This window comes from Bubalus bubalis, chromosome 7 (assembly GCF_019923935.1).
Source record: "Bubalus bubalis isolate 160015118507 breed Murrah chromosome 7, NDDB_SH_1, whole genome shotgun sequence".
NCBI lineage: Eukaryota > Metazoa > Chordata > Mammalia > Artiodactyla > Bovidae > Bubalus > Bubalus bubalis.
Window position 1 is genome coordinate 100653520 of NC_059163.1, and position 16741 is coordinate 100670260.

Below are 16741 nucleotides of genomic sequence, written 5' to 3' on the forward strand. Positions count from 1 at the left end.
GCGTCCAGTTCATGTTAATTTCCTTTCGTTTACTAGTATGTTAGATTATTGACTATCCCTGATTTAAGTACAGTCTGCTTAAACATGTCCTCTAAATATGTCCCTTGTCCTGGGACAGCAGATCCGGTCAAGAGACAACAGAAACTACACCCATATAGCCACCTAGTTTCTCCCTGATGCAGCAGGTTAGAAAGTGAAAGTGAAAGAAAGTGAAGTCGCTCAGTCGTGTCCGACCCCGTGGACTGTAGCCAGGCTCCTCTGTCCATGGGATTCTCCAGGCAAGAATACTGGAGTGGGTTGCCATTTCCTCTCTCTCAAATGTAGTAATTCATCTCTACATCTCACTTTGCCCCTTTGTGGCTTCAAGGGAGGATCTCAGATGGCAGCCCTGATGGTGGCAAGATGTGTCCCTGAAATTCCATGTTAGAATTTAGAAGCTTTTACAAAGCTCTTCAACTGACAGACTAGAGAGATGTCACTATCACTTGGATGCTTCAAACAACCTCCTTTTTTTTCTTTTTTTTTTTTAATTTGTACTGCCTGCCTGCAAGCAAAGGCTCCCCTTCCATCCACTCCCACCTCCTCCTCCCTCTGGTGCCACCTGAGAAGCTGGTCCCCAGGCCGCCCTCGCTGTCCTCATGCAGCACCCCAGATAGGTGAACCCACCCCCTTGCCTCCAAGTGCACCCCCATGGGCAGATCTGAACACACTATCCATCTTTCTTGTCTTCCTGTCCTTAGTTACCCTCTCTCCCTCTCTCCATCCATCCACTAGTGCTCACTCTGCCTATTTCAAGGGCCTCATTCTGAGCTTCAGGAGGCTGAGAGAAAGCACAGAGCTGCCAGAGTCAGGCACATGTAGATTTCAACCCTGCTTTACCACTTCTGCGGGATTTTGCATGCTCAGTTGCTAAGTTGTGTCCAACTCTTTGCAACCCCGTGGATTGTAGCCCACAAGGCTCCTCTGTCCATGCGATTTCCCAAGCAAGACTACTGGTGACCTCCTTATTTGAACCTCCTTGACATCAATGTTTATCCCTTAACTCTAAACTGCAAAATGCAACCAGCATGGTCTTCCTAAACAACAAAATCCGGAGATTTCATTCCACTTTAATTATTCCCCTTTTTTTTCAATATGCTAGTCATTCTTTCTATTTCCTTTCATTGCCTGCTGTTCCCCTGGGCCTGACCCCCAGTCTCTGGGTTCTAAATGTGGCGTCTAGACTTTTCTTCACACCTGGCTCCCACCAACTCTGCCTGGAAAGCTCCCCCACTTCTTCTGTCTGACTCCATTTATTTGTCACTTCCCATTGGAAACCTACTCCATCCTCCCAGGCATGCATTGGGCATCCCTCACAGTTTCCCTAAAGTATCTGTATTTATCCCTTTCTTCCTTCTTATCACACTACGGAGATATTTCCCACTTATTTCTCCTTCTTATTAGATGATTTGTTCCATAAGGACAAGAATTCTCTCTTGTTCATTGTGATGGCTCTGGGGCCTAGCCTTGTGCCTGGCACATAGTATGAGCTTGGAAAGTTTTCAGCAAGTGAATGAATAAAGCCAGGTTCATATGTAACCCCTAAAACATCTTGGTGAGGCTTGGTCCTCAGCTTTGCAATCCAACTATTTTTTTTATATAAGATTACATAGAGTTGTTCAGTGTCAAGAAAATGAAGTCAGCTGAACCAAAATAAAAGGCTGATCTAGTAGCCAAAATATCAAGATACAACTTTTTGTTGAGAATTATATCAGTCAAGCAGATAGGGATGCTCTTCTTGGCTCTCGGTATATTATCTCTTTCTAAAAATTCATTCATTTATTTATTCATTGGCAAAAATTTAAGACTATATGAAAAGTCAAACTATAATCTGAAGGCTCCTACAGGAAGGGTATTGTTAGTTGGGAGGAGTTAAGAGCTGATGTGACCCTGGCAGTCAAGGCATATTTTCCTCTAGAAACACTGGAGACATAGGGAAGAACTACTGTTCTTTGCTACCATCACCAGCACCCCCACCACAGCTGCCTTTTCACCCTGCCCTTTTCTGGACCCCATGTTGACTATCACCTTCTACCACGGTAGTCTTTCTTCAGGGATATTAACCCTTGAGATTCAGCCACAATTTTCTTTTAAATCTAGTCAAAGCTTACCTAAATTCCCAGAATCTGTTCTTCCCGATGCTGAAGAACAGCTAATCCGCCTCATGAGATACTCAAAAAAGAGAAATAAATTTGATAGGAGCAAGTAAAAAGAAGTGAATTGTCAGTAATCTAGACAAAAGGCAAGAGCTTTAATAATTTTTAATTTACCTCTGAGAAGAAAAGTGATACAATAACTCTGATTAATTATTAAGGACCATTCCCCCAGCATCACCAGAACTCCTTGTTCTTATCAATCTGATTGCATCCTTTATTGCCAAATTAATTACATTTCATAGAGATCTTTGAAAGCATAAAAATGTCCTAAGAGTGTTGTCTGTAGATAGATAATCATACACTATTTAAAGCTCTATTTTTAAGTGGGGTTATACCTTATAACCTTCCCTTGTGGCTCACATGGTAAAGAGTTCACCTGCAATGCAGGAGACTGGGCTTCAGTCCCTGGGTCGGGAAGATCCCTGGGAGGAGGGCATGGCAATCCACTCCAGGATTCTTGCCTGGAGAATCCCGTGGATAGAGAAGCCTGGTGGGCTACAGTCGATGGGGTTGTATAGAGTCGGACATGACTAAGTGACTAACACAAATAAAAAAACAAACAATACTTTATAATGACCCCCCCACCCCGAACTGCAATTAAAGACACTTTTACACAAAATGTCCAGTTGTATCACACAATTGGTAGTGTTTTCAGTTTATGCACTGTTGTAAGCTATGCACCACAACTGTGTACAACATTGCTTCAATGAGAAAAATGCATGTCTACTTCCAATTAGACTTACTGGCAAACTTTATAATAGTCTCTGGAGAAATACATTTGGAAATATACTACACTCATACTACAGTATCATAGTAAAGATTACATAGTATGTATAGGACAGTATTCTGAATATTTGCAAAATATATATATTCTTTTTCCCTGAGTGGCAAAAGCCAGTGTATGCATGTCTGCTGCTGCTGCTGCTGCTAAGTTCAGTCATGGCCAGCTCTGTGTGACCCCATAGATGGCAGCCCACCAGGCTCCCCCGTCCCTGGGATTCTCCAGGCAAGAACACTGGAGTGGGTTGCCATTTCCTTCTCCAATCCATGAAAGTGAAAAGTGAAAGGGAAGTCGCTCAGTCGTGTCCAACTCTTAGCGACCCCATTGACTGCAGCCTACCAGGCTCCTCCATCCATGGATTTTCCAGGCAAGAGTAGTGGAATAGGTTGCCATTTCCTTCTCCAGGAGATACTCCCGACCCAGGGATTGAACCCAGGTCTCCCACATTGTAGGCAGACGCTTTACCGTCTGAGCCACCAGGGAAGATCTATTTTAAAAAGAAACCAATAAGCCCTTTAAAATATGTGGGCTTCAGTTTTTGTTCTCATAACACTAAAGGGAAAAGGAAGACAAGAGAACGATTTTTACTTGGGTTTGTAGAATTATGAGCTGATAATTCTAATTCTAATAGCCTTCAAATGTTTCTTCAAATTTAGCCAGTGATTCATACATTTTCACATTGGCAAATTTCCCCCATTTAGCTATATCATTTAGCTTTACAACAGACAGGCTTTTATATATCTGTTCCTTCCCTCACTTAGGAGAAGGCAATGGCACCCCACTCCAGTACTCTTGCCTGGAAAATCCCATGGATGGAGGAGCCTGGTAGGCTGCAATCCATGGGGTCGCTAAGAGTCGGACACAACTGAGCAACTTCCCTTTCACTTTTCACTTTCATGCATTGGAGAAGGAAATGGCAACCCACTCCAGTGTTCTTGCCTGGAGAATCCCAGGGACGGGGGAGCCTGGTGGGCTGCTGTCTATGGGGTCGCACAGAGTCAGACACAACTGAAGCGACTTAGCAGCAGCAGTAGCAGCAGCCCCCACTTAACTCTGTCCCTTTTATTGCTCCCACTTCACTCTGTCCCTTTTTCAAAAATGGGACCAGCTGCTTGAAAAGTTAATTTATAATGTTCTTGCCTGCAGGTCACACCTGGTTCTACCTGTGCCATCTTTGGCCTAGGAGGTGTCGGTCTCTCTGCTGTAATGGGTTGTAAAGCATCAGGAGCTTCCCGAATCATAGTTGTTGACATCAATAGTGAGAAGTTTACAAAAGCCAAAGCCCTTGGAGCCACTGACTGCCTCAATCCTAAAGTCCTAGACAAACCCATTCAAGAGGTCATTGTTGAAATGACCAATGGAGGTGTGGACTTTGCCTTTGAGTGTGTAGGAGGAGCTAAAATCATGGTATGTATTTTTTTTATAATAAGATATAATAAATATTGCTTATTTGCCGGGGTCCAGCCCCGGCTGATCCAGGGTATTCGAAGCGGGGACGGCGTCGGTGACTTATTTATTTATAAATATTTATCAAAGATTTAAAGAGTAATAGAATGAGGATAGCTCAGTGAGGAAATTCAGTGGAGAAAGCGGCTGAAATAAGGATAGCTCAGTAGGAAAATTCAGTGGAGAAAAGAAGCTGAAATAAGGATAGCTCAGTAGGAAAATTCAGTGGAGAAAAGAAGCTGAGTGGCTTGGTTTACGCGGAAAATCAATATAACCTGTGACACCAGGTTAGCTCTGACCACGGAGGCCGCAGGCGCCCTCTCGAATAGCGGAAGGTGCCCCACCTTAGACACCTTCTCGAGTGGGTCTTAGAAGCCCAGGCAAATAAATGGTCGCAGAGGACATCCGCGCTCCAGATGGACACTCAGCTGGAATTTGGGAGAGAGAGTGACATGGGGAGACCAAGTTTCAGTGAACAAGGCCCGCACTTTATTTTCCAAAGTAGTTTTTATACCTAAAGGTATGCATAGAGGATAATGGGGGAAGGGGTAGAGCCATGCAGCAAGCCAGGCTTTCTTCCTTATCATATGCAAAAGTTCAGGTGATTGACATCATCTTCTGGCCAGGAGGCCTGTTAACATTTAAGAAACTTATCTTTCTCTAAAGGTGATTATTCCAAAGTCAGGCGCCAGCCTTCCAAAAAGCATTGGACAAAGCTGCATTTTACATTTCTATACACCCATTATATCAATCAATACACTGCCAAGGACACAGTAGGTAAGGAGTATGGAGACTTAGCAGCAAACATTGGCCCAACAAGTGAAAAACCCTTCACCAATACAATTTCTAATCAATCTTTTAACTACTCAAAGGAATCTGTGTTTAGGCAGTTTAGAACATCTCCTGCCTCTCACAGTTGGGAGGCTCTGAACAATCACATGTGGCCGGAAAAACCCATTCAGGCAGGCTAGAGGATGACATAATTGACATTGAAAATATATTAATATGTTTATATTTAATATTAATATTTATGTATATATAACTTTCAGAGAAGGCAGTGGCACCCCACTCCAGTACTCTTGCCTGGAAAATCCCATGGATGGAGGAGCCTGGTAGGCTGCAATCCATGGGGTCGCTAGGAGTCGGACACGACCAAGGGACTTCACTTTTCCTTTTCACTTTCATGCGTTGGAGAAGGAAATGGCACCCACTCCAGTGTTCTTGCCTGGAGAATCCCAGGGATGGAGGAACCTGGTGGGCTGCTGTCTCTGGGGTCACACAGAGTCAGACACGACTGAAGCGACTTAGCAGCAGCAGCAGCAAGTTAACTTTATAGAAGAAATACTTATTAATATATTAGATGCCATTATACATTACATACATGTAATTAATTTTTATTTGTTATATTGCTAATTACTACTTAATATTAATGTGTTATTAACATTTGTTTATTCTTTCACATGAAATTCAGCAAAAACATTAAGAGAAAACTTACAAATTAAAACTTTATAAAAGAATTGTCCTATGAGAAGTAAGGGAAAAAGAAAAGGTAGTCCTAGAAGAGGGAATAGAGAGGGTGACTGCTGTCCCTCCTAACAGCCAAAGGTATCCACTCTCACAATAAAGTACAGCCAGGAGAGGTTAGCAACCTGCAAACAAGCCAGTTCTGTCCATCAGATCTAAATAAATGGTCTGCAGAATTAGGTCCAAATTATGTGTGAAATTTTCATTAAAAAATCAACAAGCTGCAAAATTAAATTTAAATCCTTTTTTCCTAAACACTACAATTTTGATTCATTCAGATTTCTTCTCCTCTCAGGACAGGAAAGGAGGGCCCTTCTAAGTGCAGGGTCCTGAGCAACTGCATGATTGCAGATCCACACCTCTAGTCCTGTATGTTCTGCTCCAAAAGATGGGATAAAGAGCCAACTGGCAATGCAGGGATTAGTTAGCCTCCAGAGTGTGCAGCCTTAGTCTCCAGCAAATACTCGCCTAATGCATATTTGCTCAAAGACACCATTAGGAAGGGTTTGTTTTGTTTTTTTAACAAGATGACTAGAGAAGTCATCAATTAAATTTTCTGCCTATGGAGAAATTAGTGAGAACTTTTCTTTCATTAGTGAGAACTTTTCTTTCATTAGTGAGAACTGTGAAGTATTAATAGTTATGACACTATTCCTTTTTATTTATACCTTCACTCAGCCTGGCTCCTAAAACTCTCCTCTAAGGAAAGGCTTTCCAGGTGGCACTAGCAGTAAAGAACCCATCTACCAATGCAGGAGACACAAGAGGTGAGGGTTGAATCCCTAGAGAAGGAAATGGCAACCCACTCCAGTATTCTTGCCCGGGAAATTCCATGAACAGAGGAGCCTGGTGGGCTACAGCCAACAGGGTTGCAAAATGTGTGTGTATGTTAGTCACTCAGTCGTGTTTGACTCTTTATGACCCCATGGACTGTAGCCCACCAGGATCCTCTGTCCATGGAATTTCAGGCAAGAACACTGTAGTGGGTCACCTTTCCCTTCTCCAGGGGATCTTCCCAACCCAGGGATTGAACCTGGGTCTCCACACTGCAGGCAGATTCTTTGCCATCCAAACACCAGGGGTCGCAAAGAGGCAGACACAACTGGGCACTGCTGCTGCTGCTGCTGCTGCTGCTGCTAAGTCACTTCAGTCGTGTCCGACTCTGTGTGACCCTGTAGACTGCAGCCCACCAGGCTCCGCCTTCCCTAGGATTCTCCAGGCAAGAACATTGGAGCATGTTGCCATTTCCTTCTCCAATGCATGAAAGTGAAAAGTGAAAGTGAAGTCACTCAAGCGTGTCTGACTCTTCTCGACCCCATGGACTGCAGCCTACCAGGCTCCTCCGTCCATGGGATTTTCCAGGCAAGAGTACTGGAGTGGGGTGCCATTTGCATTCTCCACAACTGGGCACTGGGAGGCTATAAAGAATGCAATTCTGTACTTCAGTCTCCCAGGAACAGGCTTTGCTGATTCTTCTCCTCGGTTCTCACCTGACATGTCTTCCCCAGGAGAGAATGGAAACTGGGAAGAGCTGCTGAAAGCAATAGGCTGCCCTTCCTGGGTCTTGCCTCTCAGAACGGTTTCACTGCAAATAGTGTGACTGCTTAAGAGAGGATCTGGCCATTAATAAGCGTATGCACGTATGTGCTCAGTTGCTCAGTTGCTCAGTCCTGTCTGACCCTTTATGACCCCACAGACTAGCCCACCATGCTCCTCTGTCCATGGGATTTCCTAGGCAAGAATACTGGAGTGGGTTGCCATTACCTCATCTAGGAGATCTTCCCGACCCGTGTCTTCTGCATTGGCAGACAGATTCATTACCACTGCACCACCTGGGAAGGACTCAATAAATGCTATTACTGAAATTCATGCAGGGAGGGCTCCTTGTCCTGCACTGCTCCTCTGCATCCAAAGCTTCAGGCCCTACTATTTAAATTGTCCTTGGAACCTGAGGACTGCAATGCGCTACATCCATTCCTCCATTTCCCACGGCTCACATGTTTCACAAACACTGAAATTCAGCCTATTTAACCTTATTTTTCTAGTACAGAGATTCTCAAAACTTTAGAAGTATCTGGGGAGTTGTTTTTCAGTGTCAACGAATAGACCCATGTCTAGGATATTCTCATGCACTGGGGACCAAGGTACTAATATTTTTTACAAGTTTGTCAAACTGAGAACCACTGATCTAAATCTTTCAGGTTCCATTATTATCTTATTTATTACACCAAGAAATGTATTTTAAATTATGGAGCAGAATCACACTGGAGAATCCAAATAAAAAGAGATGGGTTTATTTAACCACAAAAATTAAGCTGCCTACCCTTCCAACAAGGGAAAGGAAAGCTAAATTTCTAGATTGTTGAAGACATTCCAGTAATGGGTATGAACTTGATTCTGATGATTTCTAATGCTCTAAAGCAGCCTAAGAAACCCAACAAAACAATTAGAAATTTACAGTAATGGACAATTTTATAAGATTTTGAGAATTAAAAATAATTCTTGCCAAAAGTTATCAGAGGCTACTAAATAAAACCCTGTATTTGCATATAATACCCATTTAACTAAGTCATATTTATGGAGGTCAATTCCCTGCTTGGAGAAAAGCTCAGAAATGGAGAAAAGGGCAATAGGAAAGATATTAAATTTAAAAATATAGAGGAGGGTTCTTTGGCAGTCCTGTGGTTAAGACTCCACACTTTCACTGCAGAGGGCACAGGTTTAATCCCTGGCCAGCAAACTAAGATCCCTAAGCCACATGGCACAGCCAAACCCAAAATGGGAATAATCTAAGCAGCTCCCTTAAGGTAATAAGCAGTGCCTGTGTTGTTTTCCTCTCTTTGTGGGTTCTTCTGTACAATATGCATTAAACAAAAATGCTTCTGCCATACAAGAAGTGTAGAAAGTAAAAGAGTTGCTATTTAGAAATGTTAGAAATTTTCAAAACTATAAATAAACACATATTCAAATAAAGATTTCAAAACACATTCTAAAAGTTCTAGGTCATTTTCCATCCCTAGTAAGACAGAGACAACGAGAGAAGAGGGAGCAAATATACCATCCTTCAGACTGCTTCTTTCATATAGTGATCAGTGATGAAAAGGAACAGTATTTCTAGTGGAACTTCTGTAGAAGTAAAAGTCACCTTGACAAGTGAGAATCAAGTTGACTACATACTATGGCAAAGGAGAAGAAAATGGCACCCCACTCCAGTACTCTTGCCTGGGAAATCCCATGGACAGAGGAGCCTGGTAGGCTACAATCCATGGGGTCACAGAGTCAGACATGACTGAGCGACTTCACTTTACTCACTTCACTCACTTCATACTTTATCACTGGAGAAGGAAATGGCAACCCACTCCAGTATTCTTGCCTGGAGAACCCCATGGACAGAGGAGCCTGGCGGGCCATGGTCCATGGGGTCGCAGAGAGCCAGACATGACTGAAGTGACTGAGCACTCATGGCAAAGGATATGGGGTAAATTATACTTTTCTTCTATAACATTAGTCTCAAAAGATTTTTAAATGTATGACTATACCACAGGGCTTCTCTGTGGAATGGCCATCCACAAGTTTATATTTTTCTTAAACTTATTTATGTTTCAATCTTGGCATTTCATATTAACTCCAAACCTGCAGTGGGTTAAGATAACAATATTTTTTCTTCTCTCATGCAAAGATCAGTGCAAATCGTCTGGGTCCCTGTTTTCCATGAAATGACTTAGCAATGAAGGAAGTTCTAATTCATGGCTTTACAATCTTAACACAAGTTTCTCTGGGTTGTTAGAGCAGAAGGGATAGCTGGCAGGTTGCCCACTGGCTTTTCCATTTTGGCCAGGAAATTGCACACATCACTCTGGCCTGTAGCCCAGAACTAGTCACGTGACTCTATGTAACCGCAGGAGAGCTAAAAACTATAGGGAAGCAGATGAAATGTTTGATGAGCAGCAGCCACTATCATTTTCTATTTAACTGTTTTGTCTTCTGTTTTAAATAGCATTTCTTTTCATTTATCCTACATTGAGATCTATTAAGTTTACAGTATATGCTTTATATTTACTTATTCACTCTCTCTTCATGACTTAATTTTATCCTAAGCCTCTGGAATTGCAAATATCTTTGCATATTCCATTGTAGATGGTCAAAAACTTATTGATTCGAGTTTACAATATCATCTATAGATCTTTCCTTAACTTCATGCATGTGTATTTTTCTTGACATACGATGAAATACACTATAGGTTCAGCATAACTGTGGTATTAAACAGAGTAAAATATGTTTCGTTTCATTTAAATATCATTTTTGATGATGTTCAGAATTTTATTGGATGTGCTATCTGAAACAGAACATAAGTGCCTCAAGTCTCAATCTATATTATGAGCATAAGGTCATAATGCAGAATTGTGTAAATTTTCCCTGAAGCACTGAACACACCCACATTGCAGTTCATGTTCTACTTTTCTACCCACTCAGCTAATCTTTTTTTGTTTGACCTTCCAGAGAGCTGCCCTGGACAGTGTAACAGTAGGCTGGGGAGTATGCACTATCATTGGAGTAAACGTTGGTGACAATGGCTTGAATGTGTCTGCAATGGAGCTACTAATGGGCCGTACTCTAACTGGAACAAGCTTTGGTGGTCAGTTTTTGTTTTCTTTTTTCTTCATAGTAGCACTCAAATTATCATAATGAAGGTTACTGAAAGAAAAATTATTTTTTTAAAATATTGAGTGCCTAGAACATATCTGAAGACTATATGAAAGCTATTTATTCTGTTGGTTACTTGAAAGTAAAGAGAATTTTTATAGAAGGATAACTGTAATTTGCAAATTGAAATTCAATTTACATTAAAATAGACCAACATAGGGGAACGAAAGGTAGACTTGGATCAAACTGAGATAATTCCTTATCTAAAAATAGAAAATAATCTTGAATTTTTCTCTTGAAGAAAAAATTTAATAGATTAAAAATACAAAAATAAATAAATAAATAAAGATGGCAGGGGGGTAATCTATTTAAAACAACCCATATCTGACCTAAAAATTTCATTCATTTGACAAACACTGGTTAAACTATCCCTTCATGTCAAGACCCATGTGTTTATTTGACATTTTGGGCAATTACAGGTTGGAAAGGTGTCACTTCTGTTCCAAAGCTGGCTGCTGACTACAAGAATAAGAAATTGGATTTGGATGCATTGGTGACCCATACCCTACCTTTTGACAAAGTCAATGAGGCATTTGATCTAATGTACCAAGGAAAAAGGTAAATTACCAGAAGAATGAGCAGTCTGAAAAATCTTTACAATGATTCTATTTTCATTTGATGTTGAAAACTAACCAGTTTGTCTTTTCTGACACTTTCCACATTATCAGAAGTACTCAAAACCCTTAAAAGATTAAAAAGTGGTCATCTGGAAAAGAGAAAATATTCCTACTCTATCTCCATAATATACATGGAGTATATTAAGTCATGTCTGATTCTTTGTGATTCCATGGAGTGCACCACACTAGGCTTCCCTTGTCTTTCACTATCTCCCAGACAGTCTTTCACTGTCTCTCGCTATCTTCTCTCTCTTTCACTAACTCACTCTCTCTTTGCTCAAGGTTGTGTCCACTGAGTCAGTGACACCATCTAACCATCTCATCCTCTGTCACTCACTTCTCTTACTGCCCTCAGTCTTTCCCAGCATCAGGGTCTTTTCCAATGAGTCAGCTCTTCACATCATGTGGCCAAAGTATTGGAGCTTCAGCTTCAGCATCAGTCCTTCCAATGAATATTCAGAGTTGATTTCCATACACTGCTCCAAAATAGAGTGATGGTATAAACTGACATACATTTTCCCCTTCATAAACAATTTTTAACTCAGTTGGGGCTACTCTGGAGAGAGAGTGATTTCTAGATTATAATGTCAGGTTCATTTGGTACATTATTGCCCTAGATCTGGAATCATTGTGGTCTGCAATTGACATAGAAGGCCCACTCCAGGCCCTTCATTATCAGATTCAAATGAAAACCATGAAAATGTGAGCAGTTGGGGGCAGATGTCCAATACTTCAAGGATGTCCCAACTCTCTCATTTTCTAGATTTGTCATGGGTATCCTGTAAGTAATTCAAGTCTACCATTTCAGCTATATTGTCCTCTCTTGGCATAGACCCTAAGAACTGATTTATAAAAGTGTCCCAATTATGGGATCCCTAGTAACTGGGGAGCAAGTCTAGGATCAATGATTTTGGTTAAAATAACCACAGCATTGGTCAACGGGAGCAAAGGACAAAACACCAGGAACAGTGCTGAATAGAGAAAATGCAAAAAGGTAACAAAAAGAAAATATATCACAAAAGAGGCAGGGGAAAACCATACAGTTAAATGACAGGAGTCTGAAGCAGAGAATAAATGTTGAAAAGAAGAAAATAGGTCCACAGTGTGAAGACCCAGGATATTTCCTGGGGAAGAAACCTGAGAAAATATCTCTACTACATGAACTTCCTAATTTCCAGGTGTGTTCACTGCAACATATCAAAAGGAACTTCAATTAAAAAAAAGGAAATCACCCCTGCTGAATGAGGTGAAGATGATTTTCTTTGCAGTTTGAGAGCAGACTCCCTGTGTTTTCAGATAGCTTAACAGAAAAGGAATGTGTGAAGAAAAAACTGAATCTCTTGCATGAATTTCTGCAAATAGAAATAAAGAAGCAGTTATGTGACTATGTAAATTACATAAAGAAGAATTATCAGTGGAGGGCTACTTGGGTAAAATCAAATCCTTTTTATATAAAGATCTATCCTTGGAGAACAGAGCTCAGGCTTTCAGTTGGAAAGTGAATGTATGTCTAGAAAACAAGTGGTAAAGACTGCAGAATGAGAACAGCAGAGGAAACGAGTCCCCCAAACTTGTTTCTAAACTTTGTATACCTAGAAAAAGCAAGTCTGATGAGGAACAAAGTTTAGGCCCACCCAGGATTATAAGGCAAACTAGCAGGCAGGCCACCATCACATCTCATTTCACAAGGAGACCTGAGGAAGAAATTGAAAGACCAAAACTGGACAATTTTGTCAATGAAGAAGAAAAGAACCAAGAGGAAAAAAGACATAAAGTCACATCCAGAGAACCAGTTGCTAGACCACTCGCTGCAGAAGAACCAGAAAGAGTAAAACCCATAAACATACTTGGAAGTGGAAGAACAAAGAGATGAAGAGATTTAGAAGTCAAGCAAAGAACCAATACCTAAACAGAAATCTAAGGAGGAGCCACACAGAACCAGAAGTTCAGGCTGAAATGGATAAAGGAGATAAGAAAGATGGAAAGAAACACAGAAGACAACCCAAAGATTCTGGCTGCCAGAGACCTGAAGAAAAATAACCTGAAAGAGTAAAATCACAAGTTTCTCATTACAAAGATCAGGGTGAAAAGTTCTGGAAACTGGAAGTCCAAGATTAAAGTGCCAGCAGAGAGGAGAAGAGATGCAAAACTACATCCAAAGACCCAACTGAGAAAAAGAAAAAACAGCTCAAACTAAAACAGTGGTGTCCTCCAAGCCCCACCCTCTGAAGTACATTCAATGCAGACAGTACCTGGATGATATCACATCAGACTTCTTGGAGCTGTTCCTAGTAGCCAAATGTGAGGACATGTAGCTTTTCACACATTCACAGCAAAGTAAAGGCCTAGAAAGTTCTGTCAGAAAACTAGGCCTTGGAGAGGGCATGGATTCTGATGCCCTGATGGCAGAGGATGATAGGGAGACCTATATCTACAAGCAGTGGTATGATCAAGACTATGAGAGGTTTGACTCCCCTCCAAAAACTCAGCTGATGGAGGAAAAGTAAAAAGTCTACACAAGCTGTGCTTATCTGACTGAAATGAGGCAACAAGAAATTCCCAAGATCACAGAGCAGCTTGAGCACCTGGATGGCCGAGTTCCCTACAGTTCAGTTACCAAGCATATCATTCCATATCAAGTGGGTGAAAGTGTATATACCTCTACCCTGAGGCCTTCACGTTGGACATACAGCTGTCCAGTCCTGTAAAACACTCACAGAAGGAGCCTATGGATGAAGATCTGAATCCAGAATACTACAAGAAATACACCAAACTATGTCAAAGGCAGAGACCTGGACACCCCTGAGCTATACTGAATTGGCCACATAAGACATCTTCTGTATAAAGAGTAATGGCAAGCCCAATGAGAGAGATGTCAAGGTCAGACAAGTTCTACAGGTGGGCAAAGGCCTCTGCTCTTCTAGGAGGCAGTAGACTCTGCCAGAAAATCATGCCTACAATGGAGTTGTAACGTTGCACACATGGTGGTGTTTTAAGAGTTAGGTAGAGGTAGTTCTTTTTCCAAATGTTTCTAATTATCTGTGGGCACTGACAATGACCATAACTATCTGTCATAGCCCTTACTTTTAGACCTCTATTTTAAAGTTGCAGAGCTCTTTCTGCAAAAGAAACCCATGAGCAGAAGTCCAGTGAATGACAAAAGCACAGGGGTGGAATGTGTGGGCTCTGTCTGAGCCACCCTCCCACAGGGATCCTTGAGTTCGGTTTATGACTATCTGCATTCTGCTCCTTCTCATGAGTCCCTTCCCACTCCCTGCTCTTTCTGGGCTCTCCTCCCTTCCTTTTTACAGGGTCTCTCCCTGTCCACACTTTTCCTAGTATCTTGACTTCACTCAGTCTTTTTCTGGGATCCTAACAGTGGTTAGGAGCTAACCTGAAACTAATCCATACAAATATAAAGTTGCTTTACTTCCTACCTATTGCAAAATGAAGATTTTCTAGAGGAAAAAAAGAAAAGGAAAAATAAGCATTATTCTTTAAGCTACAAAGAGTAACTTAGTGTGTAAGCCCCACAATATCTTGTACAATTTCAATAACCCTGTAAGTAGTATTCATCACATTAGGAGTTAGATTAGGATTTAGGGCCTTACTGGGCTTTTCTAGTGACTCAGATGGTAAAGAATCCGCCTGCAGTGTGGGAGACCTGGGTTTGATCCCTGGGTTGGGAAGATCCCCTGGAGAAGAGATCAGTTATCCACTCCAGTATTGTGGCCTGGAGAATTCCATGGACAGAGGAGCCTGGCAGGCTACAGTCCATGGGGTTGAAAAAGAGTCACATGACTGAGCAAATTTCACTTTCACTTTAGAGCCTTACTGGCATTCATTGCTCCTCCAGCACTCTTTCTCAGTCATGGCATATATCCACAAGGACTGCTAAGTAGCAGCAAAACGGAAAATGTTGCACTACTTTACCAATACCTGGGCAAGACTCCCACACTATACCATGTAGGCCTGATATCAGTGGTAGAATGGAGGCCGAGGGGCAGACCACCTGAATGAGGTCTCCTGCTTCCCCCTGGCTCACCAAGAAAACCAGTTGACTGCCCACACAGCTAGAAAGGTGGCAAAAGAGAAGGCAGAGGATGGGCCTCCCCAAGGATGCTGATACATCCAGGTATGCTGATACCATACAGGAACAGGAAGTACAATTGAGGTTAGACCCTCTGCCATACCAACTGATAGTAGCAAGGTAGTGGAGGGAACCAGTTGGCCTCATAAGGTGCAATGACCCTGACTTATGGGGTGGAAAGACCACAGAAGTTCTCCTTCCATCGGAAGGTGTAGCTCCAGGTCCTGGGTGAAAACAGTACATATGCTGGCAACCTGCTGATGCCAGGGATTTCACAGCTCCAACAGTAAGGTCCAGGAGAAGATTCTATGTATTGAAGGAGTAGAAATCTTTGAATTCTCTGAAAGCAGCATTCCAACGCATCAACCACTCGTTTTTTTGATGCCCAATTTTCTCTAAGCTACAGGAGAGCCAAGAACAGTTACCCCCTTCTCTATAACACCAGTGGGCAACAAGAACGCTGCCCAGAGTCAAGTGAGGGTCTCCAATTTTTCCCCAGATTACTAACACCATATGAAATATTAGTAATGTCATGAATGGAAGTGGGTGACAAGATAAAAGAAATTAGGCTTAGCAAAGTAGGTATCTATACAGAAATATTAAACCGAATCTTGAAACAAACAAAAAAAATTAATTGTGGATTTTGGTGAAATTTACCATGAAAATTATACTGATTGTTGTTTTATTATTATTAACAGCATTCGGACAGTCCTGCTCTTTTGACAACACCAGGAACAATTTGGAATACTAGCTGACTAAATCTGAACCTGTATGGTTAATCCATTACGTGATATGATGAATAATGATAGCCATGAGTTTAAACAAATATTTACAGTTAACGCCCAATATTAAATAGCTATAAAGATTATAGCATTTGTATCTATAAAATATATCAATATTTCCTATGTTAAATAACCTTGATAGTTGATATGTTTATGAAGAGAGTCATATGAGGTTTGGGTATTGTTTAAAACTAGTTCTGGAGAGCTGGAAGTGGAGAATGAAGGGGTCATAAATAAAACTAGATTGTCTATATGTTTATAATTTTTTAGGTGGGGTGATAAATATATGGGGTTTCATTATACTTCTCTCTCTACTGTTGTATATGTTTTAATTTTTCCATAATAAAAATCTTTTTACCTGAAAAAAATCATTATGGATATGTAGACTACAATAAGATATAGATATCTTTAAAATAAGTAACAAGCTGCTGCTGCTGCTGCTGTTGCTGCTAAGTCACTTCAGTCATGTCCAACTCTGTGCGACCCCATAGACAGCAGCCCACCAGGCTCCCCCATCCCTGGGATTCTCCAGGCAAGAACACTGGAGTGGGTTGCCATTTCCTTCTCCAATGCATGAAAGTGAAAAGTGAAAGTGAAGTCGC

General features: G+C 41.4%; 1 protein-coding gene across 1 annotated transcript in view; it reads left to right on the forward strand.

Annotated features, from left to right (window-relative positions):
* Window positions 1-16507, forward strand: part of ADH4 (alcohol dehydrogenase 4 (class II), pi polypeptide) — a 33113-nt gene extending 16606 nt beyond the window's left edge. The window contains exons 6-9 of the mRNA XM_006059198.4: window positions 4123-4383; window positions 10447-10582; window positions 11070-11208; window positions 16056-16507. Of these exons, the coding sequence (XP_006059260.3) occupies window positions 4123-4383; window positions 10447-10582; window positions 11070-11208; window positions 16056-16080 (561 nt within the window). The 3' untranslated portion in view covers window positions 16081-16507. The remainder of the gene's footprint in view (window positions 1-4122; window positions 4384-10446; window positions 10583-11069; window positions 11209-16055) is intronic.
* Window positions 16508-16741: the final 234 nt, after the last annotated feature.